The 17,641-nt window shown below is 38.5% G+C and overlaps 1 protein-coding gene across 2 annotated transcripts in view; it reads left to right on the plus strand.

The window, feature by feature from the left end:
* The window catches only part of LOC128228837 (uncharacterized), a 32,346-nt gene extending 15,559 nt beyond the window's left edge, over positions 1 to 16,787 (plus strand). Inside the window, exons 6-17 of one of the 2 annotated variants that reach the window (XM_052940346.1) lie at positions 3,848 to 3,936; positions 5,280 to 5,353; positions 5,923 to 6,011; positions 7,764 to 7,915; positions 8,149 to 8,226; positions 9,140 to 9,200; positions 9,687 to 9,807; positions 10,078 to 10,175; positions 10,541 to 10,879; positions 12,806 to 12,937; positions 14,318 to 14,404; positions 16,098 to 16,787. In XM_052940346.1, the coding sequence (XP_052796306.1) occupies positions 3,848 to 3,936; positions 5,280 to 5,353; positions 5,923 to 6,011; positions 7,764 to 7,915; positions 8,149 to 8,226; positions 9,140 to 9,200; positions 9,687 to 9,807; positions 10,078 to 10,175; positions 10,541 to 10,879; positions 12,806 to 12,937; positions 14,318 to 14,404; positions 16,098 to 16,349 (1,572 nt within the window). In that variant the 3' untranslated portion in view covers positions 16,350 to 16,787. The remainder of the gene's footprint in view (positions 1 to 3,847; positions 3,937 to 5,279; positions 5,354 to 5,922; positions 6,012 to 7,763; positions 7,916 to 8,148; positions 8,227 to 9,139; positions 9,201 to 9,686; positions 9,808 to 10,077; positions 10,176 to 10,540; positions 10,880 to 12,805; positions 12,938 to 14,317; positions 14,405 to 16,097) is intronic. The other variant, XM_052940347.1, reaches the window with a different exon arrangement.
* Positions 16,788 to 17,641: the final 854 nt, after the last annotated feature.

Raw genomic sequence — 17,641 nt, forward strand, 5'->3', positions numbered from 1 at the left:
AACGCAATGTAACGCTCCTTATAATGACAGATAGAACGACGATGTAGCACTCATTATAATGACAGATAGAACGACGATGTAGAACTCATTATAATGACAGATAGAACGACGATGTAGCCCTCCTTATAATGACAGATAGAACGACGATGTAGCACTCCTTATAATGACAGATAGAACGACGATGTAGCACTCCTCATAATTACAGAAAGAACGACGATGTAGCATTCCTTATAATGACAGATAAAACGACGATATAGCACACCTTATAATAACAGATTGAACGACGATATAGCACTCCTTATAATGTCAGATAGAACGACGATATTCCACTCCTTATTATGACAGATATAACGACGATGTAGCACTCCTTACAATGACAGATATTATAACGACGTAGCACTCCTTATAATGACATATAGGACGACGATGTAGAATGACAGATAGAACGACGATGTAGCACTCCCTATAATGACAGATAGGACGACGATGTAGCACTCCATATAATGACAGATAAAACGACGATGTAGCACACCTGATAATGACAGATATAACGACGATGTAGCACTCCTTATAATGACAGATAGGACGACGATGTAGCACTCCTTATAATGATAGATAGGACGACGATGTAGCACTCCTGATAATGACAGATAGGACGGCGATGAAGCCCTCCTTATAATGACAGATAGGACGACGATGTAGCACTCCTTATAATGACAGATAGGACGACGATGTAGTAATCCTTATAATGACAGATAAAACGACGATGTAGCACACCTTATAATGACAGATAGAACGACGATGTAGCACTCCTTATAATGACAGATAGAACGACGATGTAGCACACCTTATAATGACAGTTAGAACGACGATGTAGCACTCCTTATAATGACAGATAGAACGACGATGTAGCACTCCTTATAATGACAGATAGAACGACGATGTAGCACTCCTTATAATGACAAATAGAACGACGATGTAGCACACCTTATAATGAAAGATAGAACGACGATGTAGCACTCCTTATAATGACAGATAGAACGACGATGTAGCACTCCTTATAATGACAGATAGAACGACGATGTAGCACTCCTTATAATGACAGATAGAACGACGATGTAGCACTCATTATAATGACAAATAGAACGACGATGTAGCACACCTTATAATGAAAGATATAACGACGATGTAGCAATCCTTATAATGACAGATAGAACGACGATGTAGCACTCCTTATAATGACAGATAGGACAACGATGTAGCAATCCTTATTAAGACAGATAGAACGACGATGTAGCACTCATTATAATGACAGATAGAACGACGATGTAGCACTCCTTATAATGACAGATAGAACGACGATGTAGCACCACTCCTTATAATGACAGATAGAGCGACGATGTAGCACTCCTTATAATGACAGATAGAACGACGATGTAGCACTCCTTATAATGACAGATAGAACGACGATATAGCATTTCTTAGAATGACAGATAGAACGACGATATTCCACTCCTTAGATGACAGATATAACGACGATGTAGCACTCCTTGTAATGACAGATAGAACGCAATGTAGCGCTCCATATAATGACAGATAGGACGACGATGTAGCACTCCTTAAAATGACAGATAGAACGACGATATAGCATTCATTATAATCACAACTAAGATGACGATGTAGAATGACAGATAGAACGACGATGTAGCACTCCTTATAATGTCAGATAGAACGACGATATTCCACTCCTTAAAATGACAGAAAGGACGACGATGTAGAATGACAGGTAGAACGACGATGTAGCACTCCTTGTAATTACAGATAGAACGACGATATAGCACTCCTTAGAATGACAGATAGAACGACGATATTCCACTCCTTAGATGACAGATATAACGACGATATTCCACTCATTGTTATTACAGATAGAACGACGATGTAGCACTACTTAGAATGACAGATAGAACGACGATATTCCACTCCTTTTAATGACAGATAGAACGCAATGTAACGCTCCTTATAATGACAGATAGAACGACGATGTAGCACTCATTATAATGACAGATAGAACGACGATGTAGAACTCATTATAATGACAGATAGAACGACGATGTAGCCCTCCTTATAATGACAGATAGAACGACGATGTAGCACTCCTTATAATGACAGATAGAACGGCGATGTAGCACTCCTCATAATTACAGATAGAACGACGATGTAGCATTCCTTATAATGACAGATAGAACGACGATATAGCACACCTTATAATAACAGATTGAACGACGATATAGCACTCCTTATAATGTCAGATAGAACGACGATATTCCACTCCTTAGAATGACAGATAGAACGACTATGTAGCAGTCCTTACAATGACAGATAGAACGACGATGTAGCACTCCTGATAATGACAGAAAGAACGACGATGTAGCTCTCCTTATAATGACAGATAGAACGGCGATGTAGCACTCCTTATAATGACAGATAGAACGACGATGCAGCGCTCATTATAATCACAATTTAGACGACGATGTAAAATGACAGATAGAACGACGATGTAGCACTCCTTATAATGACAGATAGAACGACAATGTAGCACTCCTTATAATTACAGATAGAACGACGATGTAGCATTCCTTATAATGACAGATAGAACGACGATATAGCACACCTTATAATAACAGATTGAACGACGATATAGCACTCCTTATAATGTCAGATAGAACGACGATATTCCACTCCTTAGAATGACAGATAGAACGACTATGTAGCAGTCCTTATAATGACAGATAGAACGACGATATAGCACTCCTGATAATGACAGATAAAACGACGATGTAGCTCTCCTTTTAATGACAGATAGATCGACGATGAAGCACTCCTTATAATGACAGATAGAACGACTATGTAGCACTCCTGATAATGATAGATAAAACGACGATGTAGCACTCCTTAGAATGACAGATATAACGACGATGAAGCACTCCTTATAATGACAGATATAACGACGATGTAGAACTCCTTATAATGACAGATAGGACGACGATGCAGCACTCCTTAGAATGACAGATATAACGACGATGTAGAACTCCTTATAATGACAGATAAAACGACGATGCAGCACTCCTTAGAATGACAGATAAAACGATGATGTAGCACTCCTTAGAATGACAGATATAACGACGATGAAGCACTCCTTATAATGACAGATATAACGACGATGAAGCACTCCTTATAATGACAGATATAACGGCGATGAAGCACTCCTTAGAATGACAGATATAACGACGATGTAGAACTCCTTATAATGACAGATAGGACGACGATGCAGCACTCCTTATAATGACAGATAGAACGATGATTCAGCTCTCCATATAATGACAGATGGACGACGATGTAAAATGACAGATAGAACGACGATGTAGAATGACAGATAGGACGACGATGTAAAATGACAGATAGAACGACGATGTAAAATGACATATAGGACGGCGATGTAAAATAACAGATAGAACGACGATGTAGCACTCATTATAATGACAGATAGAACGACGATGTAACACTCATTATAATGACAGATAGGACGACGATGTAGTACTCATTATAATGACAGATAGAACGACGATGTAACACTCATTATAATGACAGATAGAACGACGATATAGCAGAACTCATTATAATGACAGATAGGACGACGATGTAGCACTCATTATAATGACAGATAGAACGACGATGTAGCACTCATTATAATGACTGATTGAGCATCAATGTAGCACACCTTATATTGACAGATAGAAGGACGGTGTACCATATCTTACGATATATACCTTTGATATGATTCCTCTAGGTGATGAACGGTCTTCAATCTCTGCGTTCTCTGTCCGAGTACCCTGTATCAACACAAGCAAAACTCTGCAAGGTCGCATGGTACCAGACGTGAGTCACAGTTTACGCTGTTCAACTGATTTAATATAATGTGATTACATGTAATACGAGATTTAATATCCGTATTGTATTTGATTAATCAGAAGCGCAGATGCTTACTTTGGTTTACGGTTTTGGTTCTTGTGGCCTAAAACAATATCACATCTATCTACGTAAGGTTTTGACTGCTGGCGTTGTCCTCGAATGCTCCGCTGTACTTGTCCTCGAATGCTCCACTGTACTTGCCCTTGAATATTGCGTTGTATTTGTCCTTGAATGTTCCCTTATACTTGTTCTTGCATGTTCCACTGTACTTGTCCTTTAATCTTCCGTTGTACTTGTCCTTGAATGTTCCAATGTACTTTACTTGTCATTAAATGCTCCATTGAACTTGTCCTTGAATGTTTTCTAGTACTTGGCCTTGAATGTTCCACTGTACTTGTCCTTGAATGTTCCCTTGTTCTTGTCCTTGAATGCACCATTGTACTTGTCCTTGAATGTTACACCGTACTTGTCATTGAATGTTCCACTGAACATGTCTTGAATGTTCCATTGTATTTGATCTTTAACGTTCCATTGTACTTGTCCTTGAATGTTCCATAGTACTTTTCCTTGAATGCTCCATTGTACTTGTCATTGAATGCTCCATTGTACATTTCCTTGAATCCTCCATTGTACTTGTCCTCGAATGCTCCATTGTACTTGTCTTTGAATGTTCCACTGTACTTGCCCTTGAATGCTCCATTGTACTTTTCCTTGAATGCTCCATTGTACTTGTCCTTGAATGTTTCCTTGTACTTGTCCTTGAATGTTCCACTGTACTTGTTCTTGAATGCTCCATTGTACTTGTACTTGAATGCTCCATTGTACTTGCCCATGAATGCTTCATTGTACTTTTCCTTGAATGCTCCATTGTACTTGTCATTGAATGTTCCATTGTACTTGTCCTTGAATGTTTCCGTGTACTTATCCTTGAATGTTTCACTCTATTTGTTCTTGAATATTCCACTGTACTTGTCCTTGTATGCTCCATAGTACTTGTTTTTGAGTGTTCCGTTGTACTTGTCCTTGAATGCTCCATTGGACTTGCCCTTGAATGCTCAATTGTACTTTTCCTTGAATGATCCATTGTACTTATCGTCGAATACTCCATTGTATTTTCATTGAATGCTCCATTGTACTTGTCATTGAATGTTCCATTGTACTTGTTATTGAATGTTCAATTGAACTTGTCCTTGAATGTTTCCTTGTACTTGTCGGTGAATGTTCCATTGTACTTGTCATTGAATGTTCCATTGTACGTGTCATTGAATGTTCAATTGAACCATTAATGAATGCGTTGACTTGTGTTCCAGGATTGGAGCAAAGAAGTTGATAGTACGCCAAGGTCACCACGCCGAGTCCTTCTACTTCATTTTGTCTGGCACAGGTAGTCGATGGACAATATTTGAAACTTTTTAGTTCGAAAAGATAGTTTATGATTCTTAAAACCCTACATGTCATGCGTGATATGACAAAGGTTTATAAAAGCATGTTGTTGTTTTTTATTATTGTTTTTATTTTTATTTTAGAACATTCTGTAGACAGTTAAGATTTTAATGCTGGTCAATTAGAGTAAAATCCGACGTCAAAATAAAAGCTGCCCTCTCACAAATTGACCGTTTTGTCAACATTCTTATTTTTTTGTCCCAAAATCAGCTGATTTGGTATCGGTGTTTTCCAGTTAGTCATATAGGATTACACACAATTAATCAGATCTCTGTTGCTTTGAAAACTGCCCATTTTTCATTTTTCATAAAGCTTTATTTACTCTTTTAGCCATACAACATTAATTTTCGAGCTTAAATATTAAAGAAATCGTATTTGATCTTTTATCAGCAGTCTTATATCACCGGTTTTCAGACATGTACGCAGAATTTGGCTAATTTCACTTCAAATGCATGAGTTTACTGTCCTCTTTTGTCTCAATTCCATAAATCACTTGTACATATATTGCAGCGTTCGTGAAGAAGATGATACAGGACCCTGTGACTGGAGAGCCAAAAGCCCAAGTGGCTGCCAGACTCACCAAGGGCCACAGCTTCGGGGTAGATACGACCATATTTCATTTTTAGTTTAAACGTTATTTATTGTACTATGATTGTGAAAGTTTTATTGCTTTATTAACGTTAGGGACGATGTTGCGCGAGAATGTGGTCTTGCGTGGGAAACCGGATGACCCGGTGAAATCCCACTTGTCCAGCTTAGTGACCACTGACCAAACTCATATTACATGTTTAGCTCTTTTTTTCGATAATTAACCCGATGTGCTGTCGTAGCCTTGTTGACGTTCTTTACGTCGGCGGTGGTGTCCGCGTCTTCGTCGACGTGCTTTTGTATCCTTGGAAATGACTAAAATGTTCAAGATTTTCAAAGAAAACTTAGAACTGATGTTACAAGGGACAGAACACACATGTACAACAAGGTGCGTCACTCCGGCTTTATTATTTTAAGTTATGCCATTTTCTGATTGTAAAACAATTATCGCTGAGATGCGTAATAACGTTGTTTATGATGCGGAGTATTCGGAAACGTATTGTGTGCATCAGCCAGTTGTCGTTTCCCGACTATGTTCGGCGAAAAAACAGGACCGTCTCAGAGAAATGCCGTTTGGGGGGGGGGGGGGGGCGTTACTTAGGGTCGCAACCTTTTGACATTAGCCCCTCCCTTACACTGAAATTATAAAAGATTAAAATGTTGGCAGTTTGGCGTGAGTGTACGCAATTTTAACCATTACTAGACAGTCCAAAAAGGTGCTTTTTGAGCGTATTTTATTACCTTTTTTCTCCGATATTGAAATAAAATGTAAACTTGGACGATTTCAGAGGCGGCGGGGAGGGGTTGCCGGCTGCGCCCCCCTCACCCCTGGATCCGCTAGTAAATACTAGTAGACGGTATATATATCAAGATCAAATTCACTCACCCGGACATCTTATTTTATATAAAATGGAAGTTTAGTTTTTAAGGCGAAAGAAAGATCCAACTTAAAGAAACCAGAATAATTTACGGAATCATGGAAATGAACGAATGTAGTGTTTGCTTTTAGCTTACTTATAGGAGTAAGATCAAATTAAAACATTTTTATTGCAAATGTCCACAGTTCTCCTGGGAAGACGGGGTAAATACAAATAGCAATTCAACTGTATTAGCTTACATTTAGATTGCTTCTGTTTTCTTATGTTATGATATGTCACCATGCTCTGCATTCTAGATAAATTGTTTTCTTACAACTTTTTATTTGTTTTCAACTGGTCAATATCATAATTCATAGGTTTTTTTATTAAACATTTATAAAGATTTTTTGTTAGAAATACAAAATGATATCTTTAATTTAAACGGTGAATTAGAGTTGGTTCTGTTATTTTTTCGGCTTACAATCTTACTTTTAGTGTTTCATACTCGTTTCTTATCTTCTTCTTATACTGTCAGTGTTGTTCTCTTTAAATTCGTTTTCCATAGCCAACAATATAAAAGGAATGTACAAATTATAAGTTTATATATGATGGCTTGGATCTTTTTAGTAAATACTGTTGTATACTTAAATTACTCATTTGCTAAAGGGTAACAGCGATAGTTCTACACTATTATATAAACAATACAGCACAGTGTATTCATATAAACCTGTTTTGTTCCGTATTGATAAATATATGCATCTAAATAAGACTGATAACTGACAAAATTAATTAATTAAATTTATTTGTAGTGATCCCTGTCTGACTTTTTTATGTAAGATTCCAAATCCCTGAATCAATATATAAATCGATAACTAATACCCCACCCCTCTGACTCCACCCCTACAGGAGATCGGTTTACTGTTTGACACGCTGCGGACGGCGACGGTGGAGAGCGCCACGCCCATGGAACTGCTCGTGATTGGCAAGGAGGACTTTGTACGCATCTTCATGAAGGCGGAAAACCCAGACGATGAGCCTGAACACATCAAATTTCTCAAGTAGGGCGAGAGTCTTATGGGTAGTTTTACGTTTTTTTCATATATTTTACTATTTTACATAATATTGCCATTGTGTTTATAACTTTTTACTCTAGTGTAACGTTTATATTTGCCTTGAATATGTTCAACTAAGGATTATCTGTTTTTTAGTATATTTTCATTATCAAATAATTCTTAACAAGAAAAAATTGTTCGAGATCGTGCTAATTTTCTTTATTTTATTTTCTTTCCAGACAAATACCATTTATATCGTCATGGCCACTGGAAGTGTTAAAGCTGGAAGCAGGGGCGTGTCTAACGCATTATTTCAAGTGAGAGGAGTTTTACCCTGCCCCAGAATGACGGATTATAGTAATCGGACCGTCCGTCTGTCTGTCTGTCTGTCCGTCCGGTTTCCTATTAATGACTTGTGAACGTTTTGACCCAAAGACATTAAACTTGGTATGCAGGTTGGTCATGATCACAAGATTCTCTTACGATTTTGAGGTCGGTGTGTCAAAGGTCAAGTTGGTGGTGCCCTTGAGCTGAAAGTACGTTCCTATCACCGGAGAACGCTCGGGCCCGGTGACCTTAAACGTGGTAGGCAGGTTGGCCATGACCAGCAAAATGAACCTCTAAGATGTTAAGGTCAGTGGGTCAAAGTAAAAGGTCAATAACGGATGAGCACTTGGTCCTGGGATCATCATATTTGATAGGCAGTTTGAACACTAACAGCCAATGCGGTTCCCATGATAAAGCCAGTTACCGACACCCTTCAACTCAAAGTTATCCAGTGCTATTTATTATTTTTCTTTTACACTTTTACTCAGAAAATATGTTGTTTTTTTCATACATTATTTTTTATGTTCTATGTTTCCATTAAAAATGAATCCCGACAAACTGTTATCTTCAATTATCTTGCAAAGTGTTCACCTACATGTCCAATACTCCCCAACAATCTTTTTCAATGGTCAGAAAGACACTAGTTGACATCCACTTCGTCTTGCAATGATTTATCCTCTCCTTGTCAATATCTCCAAACTGCATTTGATATTCGTCATGAAAATATGCATTATACGGCTTCTATACATAGAGGCTCAAATGCTAATAGCCATTTGTCCATCGAGGTCTTTTGGGGGAATGTGTCTCATTCCTGTGACAGTTCTTGTTGCAAATTGATATTATATAAAAACATTTGTTCATTTTGCGAAATAACTAAAGAGACTTGTTACCTCACTATTTAAGACGAGGCAGCCTGGTTACGGACAATGACCGCCATAGTGAATGGATCTATTTTATCATGTCGGTAAGTCTAACTTGTTTATAATTCAAACGGTATTAGTCGTTAATGCATGTATTACCATAAGTACCAATATAAATACTTTTTATCACTAAACAGACTTCTTTTAAGCCCATAATCCTTGCGAGGACATAGACTGAGCTTTACCAGGGGCGGTTTCAGGATTTGGCGTTAGCAGGGGTGTGTGTGTGTGTGGGGGGGGGTCCCCAAGGACATTTTAACAATTTCTTGTTCAAAATGGTGCGTTTTGTGCGTATTTTTTTTACCCTTCTTCACCTTTATTGCAATATAAACTTGGACGGTTATGGTGGGGGGGGGGGGTCGCCGGTTGCGCCCCTCCCCGGATTCGCTAGTGTTAAGTATATTTATACAGTGTTAACAACCTCTGAATACCTTTGCATTGTCATCGCATTAAGTATTAATGTATGACTAATATGTCTTTCAAGTCTAAACCACGTACCATGAGTTTATGAATGTCATTTCTGCATACAGGGCTCGTGCGAGGTGTTAAAGAAGCTGAAGGCGGTAAAGGCGCGTAACCTGCGCGAGATCCGGCCAAAGTCCGACATTATGTCCGACATCATACTACCCGAGCTGGGCACGTCGAACCCACGTTAGTATAGCAAGCTCAACGTCGTATTTGTTCTACGTGTACCATGTTTGAGAGCATTCCATTTTTTGACTACACCATGCGCAATAACATATATATATATATATATATATATATATATATATATATATATATATTTCTCCTTGAAAACTACATTTAAACGTTCAAAATTATATTCAAAACGTGACTTGGCTTCGAAAAGACGGTAGAATAAGTATTGTTACACATATAATTAGTTTTTTCAAAGCAAAAGTTTTTATTTCCCTTGACCAGACGCGAAGATTGACAGCGGTCGCCGGCGGTACCAGCGGCGGACCATACACCCGGAAGTGTTCGAGGATATGACAAACTATTACGATTCGCTGCGCAAGGTAATATATAGAGGAAGGAATGGCTGAGCTATATTAAGATACAATATTTAACTTGCTTTCAGTAATCAGTCATGCATCAAAGTAAAATGTACCCAAAGCAGTTAATTATTTTTTGCTGCGCTCGTACAGCGACTTTATATTTAGTGGGTATGCAACATGTGTATCTTATGTTTTCTATGATCCTATACAGGGGGGGGGGGGGAAGAAAATTTTAACTATTTCAATTTAGAAGTGGTGCATTTTGGGTGTATATTATTACGTTTTATCTCCTAAAATGAAATAAAACTAAACTTCCACGATATTTACGGATTGTAAGATTTCATTTTAAATGTTGATTTTGATCAATTTTGCCAACCGTTTCGTAGAAATATAAGGCGATATCGAACGAAGGTCAAACCAAACCCGCAAAACCACAACTAAAAGAAGACACTGACATCGAACTAGACGACATGCCGACACAGGCGGACTTGCAGCTCCCGAAGATGTTCACCCAAACCGCCTCCGCCCGAAAGTTCTCCCTTACGGAGCGTCCGGCACGGGTCCGTTTCCTGGACGAAGGGGGAAACACGGTGTTCAATGTCGGTGAAGAGGAAGAGGTAGAGGATGTCTTTACGCTGGTCCCGGCCGTGCCCCTTAACAACGAACGACCGGCTTCGAGAGCGAAGTTTGATGAAAACTTTCCCAAGTTGCAGCCAGAAAATTTTGTAAGGGTGATAATAAACCCAGTGAGCACTTCCTATAACCCAGTGAGCACTACACACGTTTCTGCTTTAAGTGAATTTGCAATAACAAGAGTTGACAGCCCTTCTAACCGGACCTAACCTTAACAAGATCCGAGACGATGGTTTCTCTGCTTTGCCGTGTTCTTTCTTTCAGAGTATTGGTTGTGGGAATTTAACTTCACTTTTCATTTTTCTCTAAAACGGATTGCGGCGATTGTTTCATCATTTCTTACTTGCCGGATACTTGCCGGATACATGCCCGGATACTTGCCCGATATATGCCCGATACTTACCGATATAGATGTTATTTTGCATTTTTACAAAAAAATAATCATTGTTAACCGAATCTTTTACCTTTATCTCTTATTTTCAGAACTTTATGTGGAGTCCGGTTTTAAACCAGAGCGCGGACCAAAGCGTAAATTATCCCTTCATAGTAGATCTTTGCGTTAATTGTATATATTTTACTATATATTTTTGTATCTTCGGTTGAACAATTCGGTATAAAGGATGTCTCGTTGAGTTGTGTTAAAAACCTTTACTAGAAAATTGTTTCATTAAGTTTTTTTGGCTTTCCAGCACCGCTCCAAAGAAAAGTAGGAAAATCATAGGAGATTTTTGACAGAGTATAAGGAGAAAGTAGGTGTTTCTAAGACAAAAGGTCGGAAAATAATGAAGTTTTCGCGTCTATTTATGACCATTAAATGTTTTTTACTTTATAAACATGCATTTTTCAATGCCTTAAAACTATTGCATAAAGACTTTGATGGAAAGAAGCGCTATACAGTGAAACAGTTCAACGTTTTTGACAACATTATAGCCGTCAAGCCCACATGGGAAAGGTGCGTTGTTATGACACACCCCTGTGACCCCCAATTAATAAATAAATAAATATAAATATAAATTAATAACGGGTCATAGTAGTGTGTCATAACATAGTCGAGCGCTCTTTCCTACGACAGCTCTTGTTAAGTTGTTTAAGTTACGGAAAAAGATTTCAAAAAGTTTAGTAGGGAACAGGGCCTTTTAAAAAGTAGGAAAAGGTAGGAAAAAGTAGGAATGAGCAGGGACGCTGGAAGGCCTAGTTTTTGTGTTTCTGTTTGTATATGATTTAATATGTAACCAATACGCTTGTTTATTTTGTGTGTATTATTTGTGTTGTAATAATTTTTAACAACCAAACCTTTTCCCAGAAATCGGGCCACAGTCGTTTCATGTAGAACAATCGCATTAGTTGCGACTATAGTTGATACTTATGCACCAGTCAATTGTAGCCCCCCCCCCCCCCAGGTCCGGGGGTATACCGGGAAAAGCCGGGAAATGGGCCGTGTTTTTACCTTCCAGCTGGCCTCGCAGTGCCGGGTGAATGCGGTGGCTTTGTCTTCGCGCAAAATACAGCGGGAATTGGGATTAACCTAGGGTCCCTGGGTCGCTGGGGCATTTGGCGGGGATTTAACCATTAGTTCGTCCCCGCAGGGCGGGGATTTAACCCGGGCTTGGCTGAACCGAAAGTCAAAGTCCTCGCTATTCCCCGGACATGGGGGGGGGGGGCGTGGCTACAATTGACTGGTGCATTATTGCCAGATGTCCAGATGTTTCTACTGGGATGACTTTCCAAAAACTATAATATTGACCAGGTGCTTGCGTTGTGCAATTTTTGGATCAAAATGTATACTTTGCTTGGACAAATTTATATAGAACGAATTTACACACGTTAATTTAAGGGTTAATGTTTCATTTGGTAAACACATGAACACAGTCCCCGTGCACGATTTTTAATCTCGGAAATCACTACTTTTGAAAAAAAAAATCATATAGACCTAACGATTAAAGATATATTGGAACGTGCTGTTCTATATGTGCAATTATTTCCAAAAATGATAAAATAAGAACTTTTTCTCGTGACAGCGTCTACCGTCTCGCGAAAAACTGAGTCAGCAGTACCGGCCTACGTCACGGATGACGTCATACATGGCGCCCCCTAACCCACCGGAAGATGTGTTCGTAAAGGTGGAGCTGCTTCAGACAAAGGAATGCTTTGTAAGTGGGACTTAGCCATTTGTTTTAATGAGATAGAACAAATAACACGTAGATCTATGTCACCTCCGAAGGTGATCGTCACATAGCTTGGACACTTAAATATGGCCCTACAGTACTTTGATTTTGTTTAAAAAGTAATAATATGACATTTCAATACAATTCTAGTAATATATATATATATATATATATATATATATATATATATATATATATCGAAACCCGTTGGCTCGATATTGCTTGGTTCGATTTCCTCGTTGGCACGAACTTGATTTTAAGGACCGATGTTTTTATACTCTAAGTAAGCACTCCCGAGCAAACGGTTTTTGACTGTATAATGATACTTTTTGAGTAAAATTCTTAGAATTTTATTGAAATGTCACATCATTACTTTTTAATCAATATCAAAGGACTGAAGGGCCATATTCTACTGTCCTAGCTTTGTAACGATCACCTCTGGTCACCTCTATGACACCGTTGTTTTGATCACACTCGGACACCAGACTAAAATGTGGAGCCACTGCTCTTTGGTTTTTATGAATGTATAAATATGTAGATTTCGTTAGCTTTGTGAAGTTAGCTAAACATACGACACAGGACATTGGACATTCAAAAGGGAAAGTCGTGCTGGCACGACATTGGACATTGGGCTTTTAATAATGAATGTCGTGCCAGCGCGACATATCAGACATGTCCTATGTCGTGCCAGCACGACTTTCATTTTTGAATGTCCAATGTCCAATGTCGTGCCAGCATGACTTTCATTTTTGAATGTCTAATGTCGTGCCAGCACGACTTTCATTTTTGAATGTCCAATGTCATGCCAGCACGACTTTCATTTTTGAATGTCTAATGTCGTGCCAGCACGACTTTCATTTTTGAATGTCCAATGTCGTGCCAGCACGAATTTCATTTTTGAATGTCTAATGTCGTGCCAGCACGATTTTCATTTTTGAATGTCCAATGTCATGCCAGCACGACTTTCATTTTTGAATGTCTAATGTCATGCCAGCACGACTTTCATTTTTGAATGTCCAATGTCATGCCAGCACGACTTTCATTTTTGAATGTCTAATGTCGTGCCAGCACGACTTTCATTTTTGAATGTCCAATGTCATGCCAGCACAACTTTCATTTTTGAATGTCCAATGTCATGCCAGCACAACTTTCATTTTTAAATGTCTAATGTCGTGCCAGCACGATTTTCATTTTTGAATGTGCAATGTCCAATGTCGTGTGCCAGCATGACTTTCATTTTTAAGTATCCAATGTCGTGCCAGCAAGACTTTCATCGTGCCAGCAAGACTTTCATTTTTGAATGTCCAATGACGTATGTTGAACTTACTTCACACAGCTGATTTCATTTATGTTCTTTGTCTTCAGGGACTGAATACGTTGAAGTTCGTCCTAGACGGAGATGATGAAGTGTTTGACGTGGAAGGTGGATTGGAGACGCCCATTCTCTCATTGGTGTGTAATTAATAAAACCAGTTACATGTTACAATTTACCACTGTGTAATGTGTGTGTTTTTGTGTCATTTAACACTGTTTTAAGATACTGCCTGCATTTTCCTCGTTCATACGCGAAAGAATATGTACTAAGAAATTATCTGCATTTTCACGTAAAATGCTACTATACATACATATAATACATTTCCAGCCATTAGACATTTGACACTTCACACAATTTAAAAGGTTCCCTATCAGGTGCCAACATAACGTTTCAATACGTTTTTTTCTACCAGGGCCCCACTTAACGTTTCCATACTTTTTTCTATCAGGGGCCCACTTAACGTTTCCATACTTTTTTCTATCAGGGGCACACTTAGCGTTTCAATTCTTTTTTCTATCTCATGCCTACTTAGCGTTTTAATATTTTTTTTCTATCTGAACGTTTCAATACTTTTTTATCAGGGGCCCATTGAACGTTTGCATACTTTTTTCTATCAGGGGCCCACTTAACATTTCTATATTTTTCTCTATCAGGGGCCCACTTAACGTTTCCGTTCTTTTTTCTATCTGATGCCCACTTAACGTTTCAATACTGTTTTCTATCAGGGGCCCACTTCACGTTTCCATACTTTTTTGTATCAGGGACCTACTTAGCGTTTCAATACTTTTTCCTACCAGGGGCCCACTTAACGCTTTAATTCTTTTTCTATTAGGGTCCCACTAAACGTTTCCATGCATTTTTCTATAAGGGGCCCAATTAACGCTTCCATACATTTTTTATCAAGGGCCCAATTAACGTTTGAATACTTTTTTTCTATCGGGTGCCCACTTAACGTTTCCATAGATTTTTTATCAGGGGCCCAATTAACGCTTCCATACATTTTCTTATCAGGGACCCACTTAACGTTCCCATACATTTACCTATCAGGGACCCACTTAACGTTTGAATGTTGTTTTTTCTATCAGGTGCCCACTTAACGTTTATATACATTTTTTTTCTATCAGGGGCCCACTTAACGTTTCATACATGTTTTCAGGGACCCACTTATCGTTTTCATACATTTCCTATCAGGTGCCCACTTAACGTTTTCATACATTTCCTATCAGGTGCCCACTTAACGTCCCCATACATATTTCTATCAGGGGCCCACTTAACGTTTCCATACAAGTTTCCTATCAGGTGCCCACTTAACGTTTTCATACATTTCCTATCAGGTGCCCACTTAACGTCCCCATACATATTTCTATCAGGTGCCCACTTAACGTTTCCATACAAGTTTCCTATCAGGTGCCCACTTAACGTTTTCATACATTTCCTATCAGGTGCCCACTTAACGTCCCCATACATATTTCTATCAGGTGCCCACTTAACGTTTCCATTCATTTTCTATCAGGGACCCACTTAACGTTTTCATGCATTTCCTATCAGGTGCCCACTTAACGTTTTCATACATTTCCTATCAGGTGCCCACTTAACGTTTCCATTCGTTTTCTATCAGGGACCCACTTAACGTTTTCATACATTTCCTATCAGGTGCCCACTTAACGTTTCCATTCGTTTTCTATCAGGTGCCCACTTAACGCTTCCATACAGTGCTCTATCAGGGGCCAACTGAACGTTTTCTTACCTTTTTCCTATTGGGTATTAACACAGGTTGCCACTTGACATTTCCACACATGTTCCCAACTTGGTCCATAATTTTGTCTTCAGGTGAGTCGAGGAGCGGAAGTGATCATGTTGTCCAAGAAGGTGTTCCTCAAGTACGCTGACCAGGTGTGTAGACTGCGTCTCCGGGACATGATCAAAGTTTACCCACCCGAGAACGCCATGCAGGAAAACATGCAGCTCGAAGCGGACTGGTCTGCGTACAAGGGAGACGTCCTCACAAACTATATAACGCATATGAAATCTAAGCGGGACAACATGGAGCCGAAGCCGAGGTGCAAGTCGAACATGTACTGAACTTACAGTTTTAAGCTATATACTGTATATAATACAAAGACCCCAGCAGGGCAATTTTTGCTGAAACCGAGATATAAGTCAGATATGATTGCCTTTGAAAACGGCCGTATACACTTCGTAAGAATATAAAATATAAACATGTACGCGGAAGTGAAGCTTGGTGATGTAAATGAAATACATTTGCGGTGCTTAACAAAAAGACATAAGTGGCTGGCAGCAGATTCTTTCGGGCTATCATGGAATGTCGCTATGGGCAGACAATGTACTTTTACATCATTAGAAGAAAATCCTGTTGTACTTATATACGCTTTGTTCAGGAGACAAAACGCACTGGCATCGGATTTTATTTTTTTTTAATCAAAAACAAATCTCATAATTCCGAACTTAAAATTGTAATACCAAAAGTGAGAAAACCTATTGAAAAAGATTTTATTTTATTTTAAATATGCACTTTGTATATATATAATTTTTTTAATTAATAAAAATATATTTTTCAATTTTTGTTCACATTTATGATATTATAATTTTAAGTTTGGAATTATAAGATTTTTTTATTTATTTAAAAAAAAATGAGTTTGAAAATCCGGTGCCAGTGGTTACACGTAGGTATGTTATAACCTGTTGCAACTTGGGGTAAAGGAAAACGATTCAGTTTACAATGAATAATATTGTAAAAAGACAATATAACATCTATGTGATTCTACATCATTATTTATAATGCATGTGTATGTTAACTTTTATTCTTCTATGAATATTCATTGAATAAAACATCTCTTTTTTAAAGCTCTTTTCTTTTGAGTTTCCCATCCGTGGACAAAGGTCGATTTTTCCCGTTTTCGTAGTGCAGGGTCGCGATAACGCAAATGAAATGCCAAGAATCGTGCTGAGAAACCATGATTGGAAGTGTTGTCGAAACGTTCAAAGAAGACATTATCGGTACTAAATGTCCTGTCAAATCAAACAAGGAAACGATCATTAATAGTGCTGCCGAATCGTGCAGAGATACCATTATAGGTAGTATTGTTGAATGTACAGATATACCATTATAGGTATTATATGTAGTAGTGTCGAATCGTACAGAGATACCATTATAGGTAGTATTGTCGAATCGTACAGATATACCATTACAGGTAGTATTGTCGAATCGTGCAGAGATACCATTACAGGTAGTATTGTCGAATCGTACAGAGATACCATTACAGGTAGAAGTGTCGAATCGTACAGATATACCATTACAGGTAGTAGTGTCGAATCGTACAGATATACCATTACAGGTAGTATTGTCGAATCGT

Source organism: Mya arenaria, chromosome 3 (genome assembly GCF_026914265.1).
Source record: "Mya arenaria isolate MELC-2E11 chromosome 3, ASM2691426v1".
Lineage (NCBI taxonomy): Eukaryota > Metazoa > Mollusca > Bivalvia > Myida > Myidae > Mya > Mya arenaria.